At 37.8% G+C, this 19,101-nt stretch overlaps 1 protein-coding gene across 1 annotated transcript in view; it reads right to left on the reverse strand.

Moving 5' to 3' along the window:
* Positions 1-19,101, reverse strand: part of Elp4 (elongator acetyltransferase complex subunit 4) — a 207,245-nt gene that overhangs the window by 183,822 nt on the left and 4,322 nt on the right. The window contains exon 2 of the mRNA NM_023876.4: positions 15,761-15,796. Coding sequence (NP_076365.2) covers positions 15,761-15,796 — 36 coding nt within the window. The remainder of the gene's footprint in view (positions 1-15,760; positions 15,797-19,101) is intronic.

The following is a 19,101-nucleotide window of genomic DNA, read 5'->3' on the forward strand; positions in this document are numbered from 1 at the left end:
GGATACTGATTTGCTGTATATTGCTTTTACTATGTTTACTTATGGGTCTTGGATTCCTGATCTTTCCATGACTTTTAGCATGAATGGGTGTTAAATTTTGTCAAAGGCTTTCTTAGTATCTAATGAGCTGATCATGGTTTTTTTTTCCCCTTTGAGTTTGTTTATATAGTAGATTACATTGATGGATTTCCACATATTGAACCATCCTTGAATTCCTGGGATGAAGCCTATTTGATCCTGATGGATGATTGTTTGTTTTGTTTTTTAATTATTTTTTTTAATTTATTCTTTTAAATTAGGTATTTTCTTCATTTATATTTCAAATGCTATCCCAAAAATCCCCCAGTCCCCCCTACCCACCCACTCCCAATTCTTGGCCCTGGCGTTCCCCCATACTGAGGCATATAAAGTTTGTAAGACCAAGGGGCCTCTCTTCCCAATGATGGCTGACTAGGCCATCTTGTGATACATATGCATCTAGAGACACGAGCTCCGGGGGATACTGATTAGTTCAAATTGTTGTTCCACCTATAGGGTTGCAGACCTCTTTAGCTCCTTGGGAACTTCCTCTAGCTCCTCCATTGGGGGCCCTGTGTTCCATCCAATAGCTGACTGTGAGTATCCACTTCTGTGTTTTCAAGGCCCCGGCATAGCCCCACAAGAGACAGCTATATCAGGGTCCTTTCAGCAAAATCTTGTTGGTGTATGCAATGGTGTCAGAGTTTGGAGGCTGATTATGGGATGGATCCCTGGGTATGGCAGTCTTTAGATGGTCCAACCTTTCATCTCAGTTCCAAATTTTGTCTCTGTAACTCCTTCCAGGGGTAATTTATTCCCAATTCTAAGAAGGGACAAAATGACCCACACTTTGGTCTTCTTTCTTGAGTTTCATGTGTTTTGTAAATTGTATCTTGTATCTTTGGTATTCTAAGTTTCTGAGCTAATATCCATTTATCGGTCAGTACATATCATGTGAGTTCTTTTGTGATTGGATTACCTCACTCAGGATGATGCCATCCAGGTCCATTCATCTGCCTAGGAATTTTATAAATTCATTGTTTTTAATAGCTGAGTAGTACTCCACTGTGTAAATGTACCACATTTTCTTTATCCATTCTTCTGTTGAAGGGCATATGGGTTCTTTTCACATTTTGGCTAATATAAATAAGGCTGCTATGAACATAGTGGAGCATGAGTCCTTCTTACCAGTTGGAACATCTTCTAGATATATGCCCAGGAGAGGTATTAAAGGATCCTCCGGTAGTACTATGTCCAATTTTCTGAGGAACCACCACACTGATTTCCAGAGTGGTTGTACAAGCTTGCAATCCCACCAACAATGGAGGAGTGTTCCTCTTTCTCCACATCTTCCCCAGCATCTGCTGTCACCTGAATTTTTGATCTTAGCCATTCTGACTGGGGTGAGATGGAATCTCAGGGTTGTTTTGATTTGCATTTCCCTGATGATGAAGAATACTGAACATTTTTTCAGGTGTTTCTCAGATATTAGGTATTCCTCAGGTGAGAATTTTTTTTTAGCTCTGAGCCCCATTTTTTAATGGGGATATTTGATTTTCTAGAGTCCACCTTCTTGAGTTCTTTATATATATTGGATATTATTAGTCCCCTATCTGATTTAGGAATGGTAAAGTTCCTTTCCCAATTTGTTGGTGGCCTTTTTGTCTTATGGATGGTGTCTTTTGCCTTACAGAAGCTTTGTAACTTTATGAGGTCCCATTTGCCGATTCTTGATCTTACAGCATAAGCCACTGCTGTTCTATTCAGGAATATTTCCCCTGTGCCCATATCTTCGAGGCTTTTTCCCACTTTCTCCTCTATAAGTTTCACTGTCTCTGGTTTTATGTGGAGTTCCTTGATCGACTAAGATTTGACCTTAGTACAAGGAGATAGGAATGGACCAATTTACATTCTTCTACATGATAACCCCTAGTTGTGCCAGCACCATTTGTTGTCTTTTTTCCACTGGATGGTTTTAGCTCCCTTGTCAAAGATCAAGTGACCATAGGTTTGTGGGTTCATTTCTGGGTCTTCAATTCTATTCCATTGGTCTACTTGTCTGTCACTATACCAGTACCATGCAGTTTTTATCACAATTGTTCTGCAGTACAGCTTTAGGTAAGGCATGGTTATTCCACCAGAGGTTTTTTTATCATTGAGAAGAGTTTTTGCTATCCTCCGTTTTTGGTTATTCCAGATGAATTTGCAAAATTGCCCTTTCTAATTCCTTGAAGAATTGAGTTGGAAGTTTGATAGGGATTGCATTGAATCTGTAGATTGCTTTTGGCAAGATAGCCATTTTTACTATATTGTTCCTGCCAATCCATGAGCATGGGAGATCTTTCCATCTTCTGAGATCTTCTTTAATTTCTTTCTTCAGAGACTTGAAGTTCTAATCATATAGATCTTTCACTTCCTTACAGTCACGCCAAGGTATTTTATTTGTGACTATTGTGAAGGATGTTGTTTCCCTAATTTCTTTCTCAGCCTGTTTATCCTTTTTGTAGAGAAAGGCCATTGATTTGTTTGAGTTAATTTTATATCGAGCTACTTCATTGAACCTGTTTATCAGGTTTGGGAGTTCTCCGTTGGAATTTTTAGGGTCACTTTTATATACTATCCTATCATCTGCAAAAAGTGATATTTTGACTTCTTCCTTTACAATTTGTATCCCTTTGAATACCTTTTGTTGTCAAATTGCTCTGGCTAGGACTTCAAGTACTATGTCAAATAGGTAGGGAGAAAGTGGGCAGCCTTTTCTTGTCCCTGATTTTAGTGGGATTGCTTCCAGATTCTGACCATTTACTTTGATGTTGGCTACTGGTTTGCTGTAGATTGCTTTTATTATGTTTAGGTATGGGCCTTGAATTCCTGATCTTTCCAAGACTTTTATCATGAATGGGTGTTGGATTTTGTCAAATGCTTTGTCAGCATCTAACGAGAGATCATGTGGTTTTGTCCTTGAGTTTGTTTATATAATGGATTACTTTGATGGATTTCCATATATTAAACCATTCCTGCATCCCTGGAATGAAACCTACTTGGTCAGGATGGATGATTGTTTTGATGTGTTCTTGGATTCGGTTAGCGAGAATTTTATTGCATATTTTTGCATTGATATTCATAAGGGAAATTGGGCTGAAGTTCTCTATCTTTGTTGGGTCTTTCTGTGGTTTAGGTATCAGAGTAATTGTGGCTTCATAGAATGAGTTGGGTAGAGTACCTTCTGCTTCTATTTTGTGGAATAGTTTGTGAAGAACAGGAATTAGATCTTCTTTGAAGGTCTGATAGAACTCTGCACTAAACCCATCTGGTCCTGGGCTTTTTTTGGGTGGGAGATTATTAATGACTGCTTCTATTCCTTTAGGGGATATAGGACTGTTTAGATCATTTATCTGATCCTGATTTAACTTGGGTACCTAGTATCTGTCTAGAAATTTGTCTATTTTATCCAGGATCTCCAGTTTTGTTGAGTATAGCCTTTTGTAGAAGGATCTGATGGTGTATTGGATTTCTTCAGGATCTGTTGTTATGTCTCCCTTTTCATTTCTGATTTTGTTAATTAGGATGCTGTCCCTGTGCCCTCTAGTGAATCTGGCTAAGGGTTTATCTATATTGTTGATTTTCTCAAATAACCAGCTCCTCGTTTGGTTGATTCTTTAAATAGTTCTTGTTTCCACTTGGTTGATGTCACCCCTGAGTTTGATTATTTCCTGCGGTCTACTCCTCTTGGGTGAATTTGCTTCCTTTTGTTCTAGAGCTTTTAGGTGTGTTGTCAAGCTGCTAGTGTGTACTCTTTCTAGTTTCTTTTTGGAGGCACTCAGAGCTATGAGTTTTCCTTTTAGAAATGCTTTCATTGTGTCTCATTTGTTTGGGTATTATGTGGCGTCATTTCCATTAAACTGTAAAAAGTCTTTAATTTCTTTATTTCTTCCTTGACCAAGGTATCATTGAGTAGAGTGTTGTTTAGTTTCCACATGAATGTTGACTTTCTATTCTTTATGTTGTTATTGAAGATCAGCCTTAGTCCGTGGTGATCAAATAGGATGCATGGGACAATTTCAATATTTTTGTATCTGTTGAGGCCTGCTTTGTGACCAATTGTATTTTCAATTTTGGAGAAGGTACCATGAGTGGCTGAGAAGAAGGTATATCCTTTTGTTTTAGGATAAAATGTTCTGTAGCTATCTGTTAAATCCATTTGTTTCATAACTTCTGTTAGTTTCACTGTGTCCCTGTTTAGTTTCTGTTTCCAAGATCTGTCCACTGATGAACGTAGTGTGTTGAAGTCTCCCATTATTATTGTGTGAGGTGCAATGTGTGCTTTGAGCTTTACTAAAGTTTCTTTAATGAATGTGGCTGCCCTTGCATTTGGAGCATAGATATTCAGAATTGAGAGCTCCTCATGGAAGATTTTACCTTTGATGTGTATGAAGTGCCCCTCCTTGACTATTTTGATAACTTTGGGTTGGAAGTCGATTTTATTAGATATTAGAATGGCTATTCCAGCTTGTTTCTTCAGACCATTTGCTTGGAAAATTGTTTTCCAGCCTTTCACTCTAAGGTAGTGTCTGTCTTTTTCCCTGAGATGGGTATCTTGTAAGCAGCAAAGTGTCGGGTTCTGTTTGTGTAGCCAGTCTGTTAGTCTATGTCTTTTATTGGGGAATTGAGTCCATGAATATTAAGAGATATTCAGGAAAAGTAATTATTGATTTCCATTATTTTCGTTGTTCGAGTTGGTATTCTGTTTTTGTGGCTGTCTTCTTTTAGGTTTGTTGAAGGATTACTTTCTTGCTTTTTCTAGGGGGTAGTTTCTGTCCTTGCATTGTTTTTTTTTTTTTGTTTGTTTGTTTTTGTTTTTTTTTGTTGTTGTTGTTTTTTTTTTCTGTTATTATCCTTTGAAGGGCTGGATTTGTGGAAAGATATTGTGTGAATTTGGTTTGTCATGGAATACTTTAGTTTCTCCATCTATGGTAATTGAAACTTTGGCTGGGTATAGTAGCCTGGGCTGGCATTTGTGTTCTCTTAGTGTCTGTATAACATCTGTCCAGGATCTTCTGGCTTTCATAGTCTCTGGTGAAGTCTGGTGTAATTCTGATAGGCCTTCCTTTATATGTTACTTGACCTTTCTCCCTTACTGCTTTTAATATTCTCTCTTTATTTAGTGCATTTGTTGTTCTGATTATTATGTGTCGGGAGGAATTTCTTTTCTGGTCCAGTGTATTTGGAATTCTGTAGGCTCCTTGTATGTTCATGGGCATGTCATTCTTTAGGTTTGGGAAGTTTTCTTCTATAATTTTGTTGAAGATATTTGCCGGCCCTTTAAGTTGAAAATCTTCATTCTCATCAACTCCTATTATCCGTAGGTTTGGTCTTCTCATTGTGTCCTGGATTTCCTGGATGTTTTGATTTAGGATCTTTTTGCGTTTTGTCTTATCTTTGATTGTTGTGCAGATGTTCTCTATGGAATCTTCTGCAGCTGAGATTATGGTTTTGTTCAATTCCATCACCTGTTTGTTTGAGTTTTCCTGTTTTTCTTTAAGGACTTCTACCTTTTTGGTTGTGTTTTCCTGTTTTTCTTTAAGTACTTGTACCTCTTTAGCAGTGTTCTCCTGTATTTATTTAAGTGAGTTATTAAAGTCGTTCTTGATGTCTTCTACCATCATCATAAGATATGCTTTTAAATCCAGGTCTAGCTTTTTGAGTGTGTTGGTGTATCCAGGACTGGCTGAGGTGGGAGTGCTGGGTTCTGATGATAATGAGTGGTCTTGATTTCTGTTAGTAAAATTCTTATGTTTGCCTTTTGCCATCTGATAATCTCTGGTGTTAGTTATTATAGTTGTCTCTGGTTAGAGCTTGCTCCTCCCATGATTCTGTTAGCCTCTATCAGCAGACTTGGGAGACTAGATCTCCCCTGAGTTTCAGTGGTGAGAGTTCTCTCTGCAGGCAAGCTCTCCTCTTGCAGGGAAGGTGCACAGATATCTGGCCTTTGGATCTGCCTCCTGGCAGAAGATGAAGGCCTGAAACAGGGACTGTCCCAGAAGCTGTGTAGCTTCCACCTGTCCCAGAAGCTCTTAGCTTCTGTAGTAGGTACTCTCACCTGTGCAGACTAGTCTCTGAGGGATCCACGAACCAAGATGGCTCCCCAGGTGCTCCCGGATGATTGTTTTGATGTGTTCTTGGATTTGGTTTGTGAGAATTTTATTGAGTATTTTTGCATTGACATTCACATAGGAAATTGGTCTTAAGTTCTCTCTCTTTATTTGGTCATCTTGTTTAGGTATCAGTGTAATTGTGGCTTCATAGAAAGAAATGGGTAGTTTCTCTTTTATAGAATAGTTTGAGAAGTATTGGAATTAGATCTTCTTTGAAGGTCTGATAGAATTGTGCACTAAAACCATCTGGACCTGGGCTTTTTTTGGTTGGGAGATTTTTAATGATTGCTGCTATTTCTTTAGGGGTTATGGGACTGTTTATACGGTTTAATCTGATCCTGATTTAACTTTGGTATTTGGTATTTGTTTAGAAAATTGTCTATTTCATCCAGATTCATAGACTACATGAAGCTCAAGAAGAAGGAAGACCAAAGTGTGGATGCTTCAGTCCTTCTTAGAAGGGAGAACAAAAGACTCACAGGAGCAAATATAGAGACAAAGCATGGAGCAGAGAGTGAAGAAAAGGCCACTCAGAGACTGCCCCACCTGGGGATGCATCCCATATACAGTCACCAAACACAGACACTATTGTGGATGCCAAGAAGTGTATGCTGACAGGAGCCTGGTATAGCTGTCTCCTGAGAGGCTCTGTCAGAGCCAGACAAATACATAGGTGGATGCTCGCAGCCAAGCATTGGACTAAGAACAGGGTCCCCAATGGTGGAGTTAAAGAAAGGACTCAAGGAGCTCAAGTGGTTTGTAACCTTATAGGAAGAACAACAATATCAACCAACCCCCCCCCACCCCACCCTAGGGCTCCCAGGGACTAAACCACCAACCAAAGAGTACACATGGAGGGACCCATGGCTCCAGTAGCATATGTAGCCTTGTTGGGCATTAGTGGGAGGAGAGGCCCTTGGTCCTATGAAGGCTTGATGCCCCAGTGTAGGGGAGTGCCAGCGCACGGAGTCAGGATTGGGTGGTTGGGTAGTTTGAGCACCCTCATAGAAGCAGAGGGAGGGAGGAAGTGATGGAGGTTTCTGGAGGGGAAACCTAGAAAGGGGATAACATTTGAAATATAAATAAATAAAATATCCAATAAAAAATAATTAACTGTTACCCTTGCAGAGCATCTGGGTTTTATTCCCAGCACCCACTTGGTGGCTCACAATCATCTGTAACTCTAGTTCCAAGGTACCCAATATCCTTCTGATTTCTGAGGCCAACATGCATGCACATGCTTGATACACATACATGCATGCAAAGCACTCATATACATAAAGTAATTAAATTTAAAAAGAAATTCTGGCTACTTTCTGTCTATATCCTAAGAAAACAGCTATAATTCTTAAGGACACCAGCATTACATGGAATGTGAAACCTATTTTCTTGCAAGAGGACAATAGGAATGTGTTTTCTTGGGATAAGTCCAGAGAAACTGGTACAAATGTGGCTCACAGGAGTAAAACTAGCAGCACAACTAGAAATGCCGTCTTCATCATCCTCATAGTACTGGTTTTGTAAGCAAAAAAGAGGCAAGACAGAGGGGTCATGGAAACAGCTAAGGATATAAGCCATGTGGCAAGGACAGAGATCCAGCAGATAGGCCTTCAAAGGACAGTAAGTAAAGCTATGAAGGTGAACTTTCAGTTGCAGCTGAGACCCAGAGACATTAGAGATGCCACAACCATGGGATGCTCTCCAAGGAGAACTATGAATAAACCCATGGGAGTATTTGTGTGTTGAGGTGGCAGAGTTGAAGGGTTGGGACTATCCAAGCCCTTTTTGGAAAATAACCAATTGCATTATGGACCCTAAATGCTGAACATGGAGCTGTACAATTTGGCTTTTTCCTGTTTTGCTTTGATGGATTATTTAATGTCGTAGTTCTTCCTTTTAAAAACACCAAATGTTTTCTCTATGCTATTATAGGTTGGAAGTATAACTTGTTCTTTAGTTTAACTAGTTCTTTAGTTTGCAGTTAAGGTATTAGATTTTTTTAAGTGGTAAGTTTTGTATAGACTATATGGGATTAAAAAAGAGAGAGAGAGAAACTGGTACTTTGGTGGAATTAAAAGGTCTGAGTCACTAACATGAAGCATGATTAAAGACTGTGTATGTGTGTGTTTCGTTTCAATTCCTTTCCTTTCCTTTCTTCCTTTCCTTTCCTCTTACTTTTTTCCTTTTTCCTTTTTGGATTAAATTCGGGACCTTGTACATCCTAGGCAACCCCTTTACTACTGAGTCAAACTTCCAGCCTCTAGTCTTAATATAAAGAACATTGTTTCTTGTGTTAACACAGAATATTGATAGTTCTAAGTCAGATTTATCATGTTCAAATTTTTATATTAGTTAATTATGGAAAAAGAATGGGAAGGGTCTGTAAGAAACACTAAATCCACAGACACCTTAAAACACTATGATAGTAATTTCATCAAAATGGCCAAGTGTGGCCCATATTAGAGAAAAAGCAGTAAAATTGGAGAGTACAAAGAGTTAAAGATATTTTAAAATGTAAAACTCATCATGACTTAATAATTATGTGAAGACAAAATTACTATGGAAATGATAAGAACAAATCTTTAGACCTGGCCAGCAACCCCAGGATTCATTTGCTTTGAAGAGAGTGGTTTGGGGGATGGCAGGACATTCTCAAGCTTTATAGCTTGAGTCCCACAAATGGAAGTAAGAGACTTAGGATGAAGCTGACCTCTGACTGGATCTGAGATGCACTTTGTACTTGAGGAGGCCTGTCCGTTGCCAGTGGGTAGGCCCGCTCTGCTGACGCCCTCTTGCTGTCAGTACAGGTTTTCATGCATGTACTTTTCCCCTTCATTTTCCAATCTGTTCTTACACTTTAAGTCTTTTTCATACTTCTCACATCTACAACAACATTTATCTTGTATGTTGTCATGTCCTGTGCTACAAACTTCTAGTTCAAAGCTAATAAAGGGTTAAATCCAAGATTTCTGTGGCCTAACAGTGCTCACCACAATTGCTTCAAAACAGATGTCAGGAGATTTGGAAAAGAGCACATTCAGATCTGGTTGTCTGGTCCAGGTTAGTGCTTCAGCATCACTGCATGGTACCATGATAAAATAATTTAAAAATTATAAAAAGCTTATTTTTTAAAAAGTCAGAAAGTAACTATTTTGAGCTTGTGGAACATATGGTAAATGCTGTAACTGTTTAACCCTGACTTTGAAGCACAAAGACAGCATCAGAAATCATACAAAAGTAAATTAACACAACCCTCTCCAGTCAGCTTCATTATGAGAGGTAGGTGGCTTACCAGTAACTGCATAAAAAATATTCAAAATTTATGTTTAGAAGAAATATGTAGCTCAACAATTTCAAATGGGTTAAAAACATCATATGATATTCTAATATCCCACAAGAGGAAACCCTCAAGCTCTCAGTTTTTTAATATCATAAAAATATTAGGTTAAAATTATAAAGCACGTAATGGGTCAGTCCTGAGGTGATTCCCATAGTCCTGTTTCCTGGTCTTTCACACCATTTTAATCTTCAGTGAATGCAGTAGAACCTGTGACTTTCTACTAAGAAAGGGAATGGAGCAAAGGAGACAGGGTATCCCTTGTTTTCTAAGACTGCAATATTATCTACCTTGCTGAGAGGCATTCTCTCTTGATAGTTTTCAGGAAACTGGAAGCTATCTTGTGAAATGCCCTGTGGCTCAGATAGCTAGCAAAGATCTGAACATTGCTGATAGGGATGTGAGCCTGGAAGCTCTTAGTCTATAGTCACATACTCAGATAAAAAAAATCCAGCCATGGCCTACTGCCACTGTAGAATTCCCCAGCTAAGCTGTGACTAGACCTTTGACCCACAGAAAAATGTGTATTATTGTAAGCTACCAAAGTTTTGTTAATTATTGGTATACAGTAATAGGCAATTAAAACAAAAATATTCTTACAACTACAGGCGGTCCTCAACTTACTGTGGTTCAACTTAATCTTCGAACTTACAGTAACTCCACAGAGAAGCATCTGTACTTGTACAGCTAACTGGCCAACAACATACCTTATGTTACTTCTACAAGTAAAATTATGTAATATGGGATACTTTAAAAAACAATATTCACAATGTAACATATTTTGATTAATGACAACTTGTATAAAAACCTGTCTTGATAATCAGCATCTCTACAAACAGATGAAGATCCATCATCTGCTAACACTTTCACTTTTCAGTTGTTGCAAATGTCCCTGAGTAGCAAATGATGTGAAGCAATTTCAGTACAAATCATCTCAAAACCTGTCTGAGTACTGTTATGGTTTTGGTTTGAAACATTCCCTCACATGTCATATATCATAGGCTTGGTCCTCAACGTAGTTGTGTTCAGACATGAAGCCTTTGGAAGGCAATTAAATAACAAGGGCTCTGCATCTTCAACATATCAATCCATGGACAGACCCACAGTTGTATGGACTATCAGGAGCCCTGATATGTGGATCTCACTGGAGAAAGGTCCAATGCTTGTGTGTGAAGGACATATTGTGCTGTGCCTCCTCCTTTCCATTTCCTGGCTCCAGTAGGATGAACAAGCTCCTCTGCTGCATCATCTCACTGACACTGAATTCTGCCTCACTTCAGGTCCACTTCAAAGGAGTGAGCTGACCATGTGCTGACCATGTGCTGGACACATTGAAACTATGAGCCAAAATAAAGCTTTCTTCCTAATTAGTTGATTTTTCTTAGCTGTTTTAACAGAATCAAGTTTGTATTATGAAATTTACCTTTGGTGGTTTACTCTTCATAGGATGGCCTTTCATACATTCCTATTTAGGTACTTTGCAATATTCTGAAGGCAGAGACTATTTTGGAGTTTTGTAGTAGCACTCACTTGTTCTAGTTTCCATAGTTACACTTTATTTGAAACTATAAATATATTGCTTTGAAAAGCCACAGGTACAAGTCACACATACAACTGCTTTGATAATTAAAGAATAATCTGGTTCATGAGAAAATGGTTTACCAATTCATAATAGAGACAGGAGAAGACTCAGAGGACAGCGTACCTGCCACATATGCAGGGAGATCTGAGTTGGGAGCCTTGGCACCCTTACAAAAAACCCAGTTGTAGTGATAATCATTTGTAACCCTACTCCTGGGTGTGAAACAGCAATCAATGGTCAGGAACATAACTAACTGTGAGTGGCACCCATACAAAAAACCCAGTTGTAGTGATATTCATTTGTAACCCTACTCCTGGGTGTGAAACAGCAATCAATAGCCAGGAACATAACAAACTGTGAGCTTCAAGTTCAGTGAAGAAACAGCATTTTAAAATGTCATGTGGAGAGGAAGCAAAGAGACAGCTCAAAGGTTAAAACCACTTGCTCCCCTTTCCAGAGGTAGATTACCAATACACAACCATCCGCAACTCCAGTTCTAGGGACTCTCACACACTTTTCTGGTATCCTCAAGCACTGCATACACATGGGGCACCACAGACATACATGCAGGCAAACAGCCCTATACATAATGCAAAAGCACAGTAAAAAATAACATTGAGGATAATCAAATCAGACACCTGAAATAGACCTCCACACCGCTCCCCAGGCATGTACACACATACATGCACATTTGCACCCACATGTATGTATGTAAATAACTAAAATACACTTGTACTGGCTGGTCCCAAACTCAAGGGATCCACCTGCCGAGGCTTCCAGAGTGATGGGTTAAAAGATATATACCACCATGCCTGACAAGATTTTAGCATTTTAAACAGAAACGTTCTGCTATAATAGAGAAATACTGACCATGTAAAATATGAACTTTTACCAATCTGTAACTGTGTCTTCATTGTACACTAAGTAAAATCCTTCACATTTAGAATTTTGAAACCTCAGTTTAGAAAAACCAATATATATAGGTGTTTCATCATTCCTCAAAGAGATATAACTACTATCCCACTGTTTATGGCTGTTAAATAAGGCATTCAAGAAAGCTACAGGATAGTGTCTAGGTTGGAATCTGTGGTCTTCTAGAACTTGGACTATATTGATCTAGGCTCTTCTGTCTTTTAATGTTTCTAGAAACCAGCTGTTTGTTATTTTGGTGGGTTGTCCTTTACTTGTGACTTAAGGTTTTTGAGAGGTTTGTTTTGTGTTGTTTCTTGTTTTTTTTTTTTTCTTACAGTTTTTAATAGCTTCTTTTTACACCATTTTTAAACAATAACTGTGAAGAGTTTCTTTCCTGTCTCTTTGGTGTTCTATGTGCTTCCTGTATCTATATGTCTTCCCTTAATTTAGTTTTCCCTATGATACTGCTGACGTCTGGTCTTTGCTAATGACTCTGGACACTTCATCTTCTATGCCTATAATTCAAGGATTTGCTGTCTCAAAGTTCCTGCATGTCCCTTCCATTTTTTCTATATTTATTTATTTTTCTATAATCTTTACCAGTGTTATCCAGTTCCTATACTTTATCTTCAAATCCTGATTGTCTATTTTCTACTTGACCCAACATTCCCAAAATAATATAGGCTACTGCTATTACTCTTAGTTGCCTACTACTAGTTTATCTTATTGCTGAAGATGCCATAGTTTCTGTCTGACACTTGGAGGAATCAGCATCTTCCTCCCTGAAGACTGGCTCTCCTACTTTCTCCTAATAACCAAGCTGCAAAGGAAGAAAAACAATCAAGAGTCTTATCCAGCTGCATAATCTACAAAACACAACAATGACCAATCCAACATGATATCCCCAAGGGTCCAATAGTGGCACTTCCATCTTGGGAGTAACCAACATTTGTCTAATTGGACTTATGGCCTGCTCATTAGGAGGGAATTCATTCCTGACACAGTAAATTTTGCCAACTAGTCATGTCTGGTGAGGTCATGGATCCTAGAGGAGAACCTATAATTGCCACTTTCCTAAACCACTATAATTTCTAACCGCATTCTAAATATATTTTAAATTTTTGTATATTTTATGTATGTATGTTTAGCCTACATACATGTCAGTGTAGCACTTGCATAGTCAACTGATGTTTGTGAGCCACTGTGTCAGAGCTGGGAATAGAACTTGGGTCTTCTGAAAGAATCATCAGTGCTCTTAACAGCCAGGCCATCTCTCTAGTCCCTAAGTACTTATTTTTATACCTAGAGATAAGTATATCTCTTATTCCCAATCAAATAAGTTTCTTCTTGGAGCAAATAGAGACTACTACACAAACTCACAAATATAAGAGAACTACTGACCATGGGGGCATCCAACCTCAACTAATATACCTACAGCACAAACCCTATACTTAAGGCTCAGAGAACACTGTAAAAGAAAGTGGAAAGACCAGAAAAAAACAAGGAACCAGTACATCTGCTAAAGCCTCAGAATATAGACTCTTCTATGTCTGACAGAGAAGTTGCATCCATGTAGTTTTAACAAAATGGTTTCCTAAACAAGACCAGTCAGTTGACATGCCAATGTGGATGAGTGAAATTTTACAACTCTCCACTTCTAGATTGAAGAACTATTAGTCAAACAACAGCTGCTAAGAGATGGAGATTCAGTCTTCTCTAGAGGTAAGCCCTTTGATGGGTAATCTAGTTCCAAAAGATCTGCTCTAAACACACATTCACTCTCTCACACACATAATTTCAAATGATCAGCTCAAAACACATATAGACACACACAGACAAAGACAAAGACACAGACACAGACACACACACACACACACACACACACACACACACACAACACACACACACACAAATGATGCTTTGTATATGCCTGGCCCAGGAAGTAGCAAATTAGGAGGTGTGGTCTTATTGGATCAGGTGTGTCACTGTGAGCATGGGCTTTGATACCCTCATCCTAGTTGCATGGAAACAAGTCTTCTCCTAGTGACCTTGAGATGAAGATGTAGAACTCTCAGCTCTTCCTGCATCATGCCTGCCTGGACTCTGCCATACCTTGATGATAATGTCATCAACCTCTAAACCTGTAAGTAGCCCAATTAAATGTTGTCCTTATAAGAGTTGTCTTGGTCATGGTGTCTATTCACTGTAGTAAAACCCTAACTAAGAGAGAGAGAAAAAGAGAGAGATACACATATATATGTGTGTAACAATTATTGAAGAGGTCATAATTTGAGAGAAAGTAGACATAGGAGGAGCTGAATAGGGTAGAGAGAGAAGTGAGTATGAGGTAAATGCAAAATACTTAAGCATGAAATTCTCAAAACAATTAAGTATTTAAAATGTCTCACTCAAAAACCAAATTTATGTTTCTAGACTTACATTGAAATTCTAATACTGGCATTCTTATTATCTATGTGAAACTGGAAGTTACTCTGCCCCACAAATCTCATTTTATGAGTGAAATACAGATAATATGAATTTAACAGATCATATTAAGTAAAGAAAGAAGCATCTACAAAGTACTTTACATAATACATGACCTACAGCAAGACCCAAATGATGGACAATTCTACAACTATTATCATTATCCTTCAGTGATTAAGCAGAGATAGGTAATGAGATGTTATAGATAACTTTGAATTTTCCAGGGTTTTGACTTCACTAGGTAAATGCTGTATGTATGCGAAAATTTAAGGACCATTAGTTTGTAATATAATCCCTCTTAGAGAAAATCTTCCAAAAACATTTGCAACAGTCCCTTGCTATGTAAAAAAAAAAAATCTACTAACATACTTATTTTTATTGGTGCTGGTACTAATAAATGTCTAGATCATTATATTTCATAGTCTCAGTTTCCTGACTATAGGTCTTATTAAACAAGAACTCTTCTATCAGTTTTAGGCAATGAAAGAGAAATGCCGCCCCATGAGGTGTATCAAGAAGACATGGGGAGAACAAGGAGTCATCCTATGTCTCACAGATAGGTAGCCAAATGATTCCCATTTAGATTAGGGAAATTTTGAGCTGCTAAAATAGGTATTTTCAATTTTAATTGGGTCATGCAAAAATGTAGACTGGCTGATTGAAGACTAAACTAGAAACAGTAGCTATGTTGCAAGCAAATAGGTTAAACATTAATAAGGACGAGCGCTTTCACTGTGGGAAATAGGAGGCTTCCTATAATTTAAAAACTATGATCTACGCTGAAATATGCCACATTGAGCTGTATATTTTAATAAGAACTATAATCATTTTAAAAATGGACAAAAATCTGGCCTACTTTGCCATTTTTCATTCAATAAAGCAATAACAAAATCTATGCAATGTATTACACATCTATACACGCATTTATAGTATACACATTAATTCTCCCATTTCTCCAACTCAATCACTAAAATTCACCTCTTAATATTGAGAATTTATAGTTTCAAACAAAGCAATTGAAATTTCACTTTAAAGTTAATTAAATTTAAAGTGGAGCACAGTGAAGAGTAAACATTTTAAATGTCAGGAACTACATTTTCAGATATGTCTGTCCATCTCAATTTTGAATTAAAAAAGTATTGGATAAGTTCCAATCTGACTTTACATCTGTGGAAAGCTCATCATTTAAATATCCAGTTTCAGAGTGAGAAACTCATAATGTCATTAAGAGCAGACAGACCAGGCTGGAAGGATCACATGTTTTATACTAACCAATCAGAAGAAGTGTTCCAACAGCTAACCCTCCACCTGGAAACGACAGAGAAGAAGACTGAATCACTACCATTTGGAGTTAGATTTCATCAACAACAGGGATCTCAATGACACTGGAAGCTGCTGCTGTAAGCAATATTTGAACTACTTTTGCACTACTGTGCTCAGTGGCTTATTAATATATTTACATGTTAGCAGAGTTACTTACTATACATATTTACTTTCACAATTTGTTATAGTGTCCCCTTTCCTCCTGACATAACCAGGAGGCACTCAATACAGCTGTGAATAAACACCACAATATTGTATTTAACACTTGCTAGTAAATTAACTCAATAGACAAGACCATGTCATGTGTACAGAGAATGCTAAAAGTTCTACTTTCAAATTGAGTTAAGTCTCATAGGAACTAAGAAGAATTCTAATTATTTTTTAGAAAAAGTTATAGCCAAAGTCTAGAAATGGTTAAATATAAAATTAATTTTTGCTAATTCAAATAAAAAGGAAAAATAAAAAAAATATATTTTCATCAATATTAGAATGTGTTCTTTTAAGTATTTGAACTAGGCTAATATCATGAATATATACTTCAAACGGTGAGTCATTAAAATTAACTTTTAAGATACTGGAACTATGCTAAAGAGGTAAGGGAGTACACTATGAATATATTGCTGTTCGTCTCATTTGTAAAAGAATTAATTCTTGGAATTAATGACTCAAAAACTAACAAATACACTTTAAAAAGATATCCAAAGAATTCCTACAAATATATTTGTTGTATAATTCTAAATGTATTCAAAGCTGTTGGACAACTGAAGACAGAGTTCTTGGGAAGGTTGGTTTTAAGGTTCATGGTGGGATGAGGCAGTTTTCCCAATGCAATGAAGTAGCATGGAAAACACAGCATGCTCAGTAAGAGATGCTTTTGCTATTTCTGCAATTATTTTCACAGCAGAACACACCACTCAGTATGTATTATTATTTGGTAAGTCGTGATGACTGTAGCAGTAACCAAGGAACTCGCTAAGCAAAGCAGCATATACACCTGACAAGGGAGGAAGGTTGTTTTCTGGAAAAATGATCTAAGCAATGCTCTTCTTCTGCTAATTCAGGAAAATGTCACTCAAAATTATAAATCTAGGGAGTGGGGGGGAGGGTATGGGGGGCTTTTGGGATAGCACTGGAAATGTAAATGAAGAAAATACCTAATTAAAAAAAATCCTTTTATTTAAAAAAATCTTATGTTTATGAAAATCCCAATTCTTGGAACCTTTGAACAGTCCTGATGATACTATCAATAGGGATAAACTAAATGACTTTTGACATTCAAGTTAATATCTTATTAGGACTTCTCTTACAAAAATGCAAGTTGTTTTCTTTTTTCCTAATGAGCTACAGTGTGTAATTCACTTTAATTTTAAACCTGTGAGAATAACAGGGATTCTATAGGAGTCCCTGAAAATGCTACAGCCAGAAGAGAAATGAACTGTAACAGGCAAGAAGGAAAGCTGGTTCATCATGATTTGCTTAGCCAGGGTGGGTCACCAGAGTCTGACACCAGGCAGTTTATTTTAGACATATTCAAGTATAGTATAATTGTCTAAGAGTGTTTCCTTGTAACATTTGTCTCAGGTCCAGGTCTACAATAAAGCTTAAGGTGTGTCCACATCAAAACTCTCTTGCAAATTATATGTGAAACTACCTCTATTGTGAAGATGGGTTCTATAGCTTTAAGAACCTAGGATATGGAGTGGTCTCTGACCTAGACAGCAGAGAGGTCAGCTAGCTAGAAAGTGATGATGTAGATAAAACTACACTCTGGCCCTAGCCAGAGTGATTACCATAAAAAGGTTGGATGGTTTTTCTGGTCTACCTCTCTAAGCTTTTCTTCCTTATATAATTTTCAGTGGAATAGAAGGTAAAGGCGCAGAAAGTAAAGTTGCTCAGTAGGCAGAGGACCATTTGGCGTCTTCCTTAAGGATGGTTTTTATTGACTGAGAAGCAATGCTCAATATACAGGTCTAGGGAGGAAGAATTTAGGCTAAGCATAATAATCACAGATTACCAGGCTGTTGATGACATCTACTCACAGCCTTCTGGGTGAGAAACAGCCCTTCCTTGAAGAGACAAATCTACATGCTTAACATTCTTGGTTTCTCTAGTGCTTACCTGTGAGCATGAGGACATTATGATCCCTACAGAGTTCATTGTGAAGATTGGTCCATATGGATTAAGTTTATTGGTCATATAAACTTAAGGGTTTTTATATTATTATTATTATCATTATTATTATTATTATTATTTTGAGACAGGGCTTCTCTGTGTAACCTTGGCTGTCCTAGTACTAGCACTATAGACCAGGCTGGCCTTGAACTCACAGAGAGCTACCTCTGCCTCCTGAGTGCTAGGATAAAAGATGTGTTCCACTATCACCTGGCATAAACTTAAAGTTTTTTTAAAATATTTTTTATTACATATTTTCCTCAATTACATTTCCAATGCTATCCCAAAAGTCCCCCATACCCTTCCCCCCACTCCCCTACCCACCCATTCCCATTTTTTTGGCCCTGGCATTCCCTTGTACTGGGGCATATAAAGTTTGCATGTCCAACGGGCCTCTCTTTCCAGTGATGGCCGACTAGGCCATCTTTTGATACATATGCAGCTAGAGTCAAGAGCTCCGGGGTATTGGTTAGTTCATAATGTTGTTCCATCTATAGGGTTTCAGATCCATTTAGCTCCTTGGGTACTTTCTCTAGCTCCTCCATTGGGAGCCCTGTGATCCATCCACTAGCTGACTGTGAACATCCACTTCTGTGTTTGCTAGGCCCCGGCATAGTCTCACAAGAGACAGCTACATCTGGGTCCTTTCAGCAAAATCTTGCTAATGTGCTGTGCATGGTAGCACATGCTTCTAATCCCAGTACTTGGGAGGCTGAGGCAGGATTCCCAGAAGTTTAAAATCAGCCTGGGCTAGAGATTCTGTCTCAAAAACAAATCAAAAACAAAATAAATTTAAGGAGACAAAAACTTCACGATCGTTGTTCAAAATACCCTGGAGTAAAGTATTTGTATGCATCTTTCTTGATACACTAAAGTTGTAGATGGAATTTAACCCAAAGCTTGAATCAATATATAGTCATGACTCCTCCAAAATAAATAAATAGACAAATGAAGTATCCTTAACTACCAAATTAATACTGCTTATCAAATTAGATTGTGGGGATATTGTTGATTTGTTTATGTCTTAAGTTATCTAGTATTCTGGCCTAGGATTAAGACAATTGCTGACTGAGCAAATATGGAAACCAGAGCTATGAATAGGGGTAATGGTTCTGGAG

The sequence above is a fragment of the Mus musculus genome, chromosome 2 (genome assembly GCF_000001635.26).
Source record: "Mus musculus strain C57BL/6J chromosome 2, GRCm38.p6 C57BL/6J".
Classification (NCBI taxonomy): domain Eukaryota; kingdom Metazoa; phylum Chordata; class Mammalia; order Rodentia; family Muridae; genus Mus; species Mus musculus.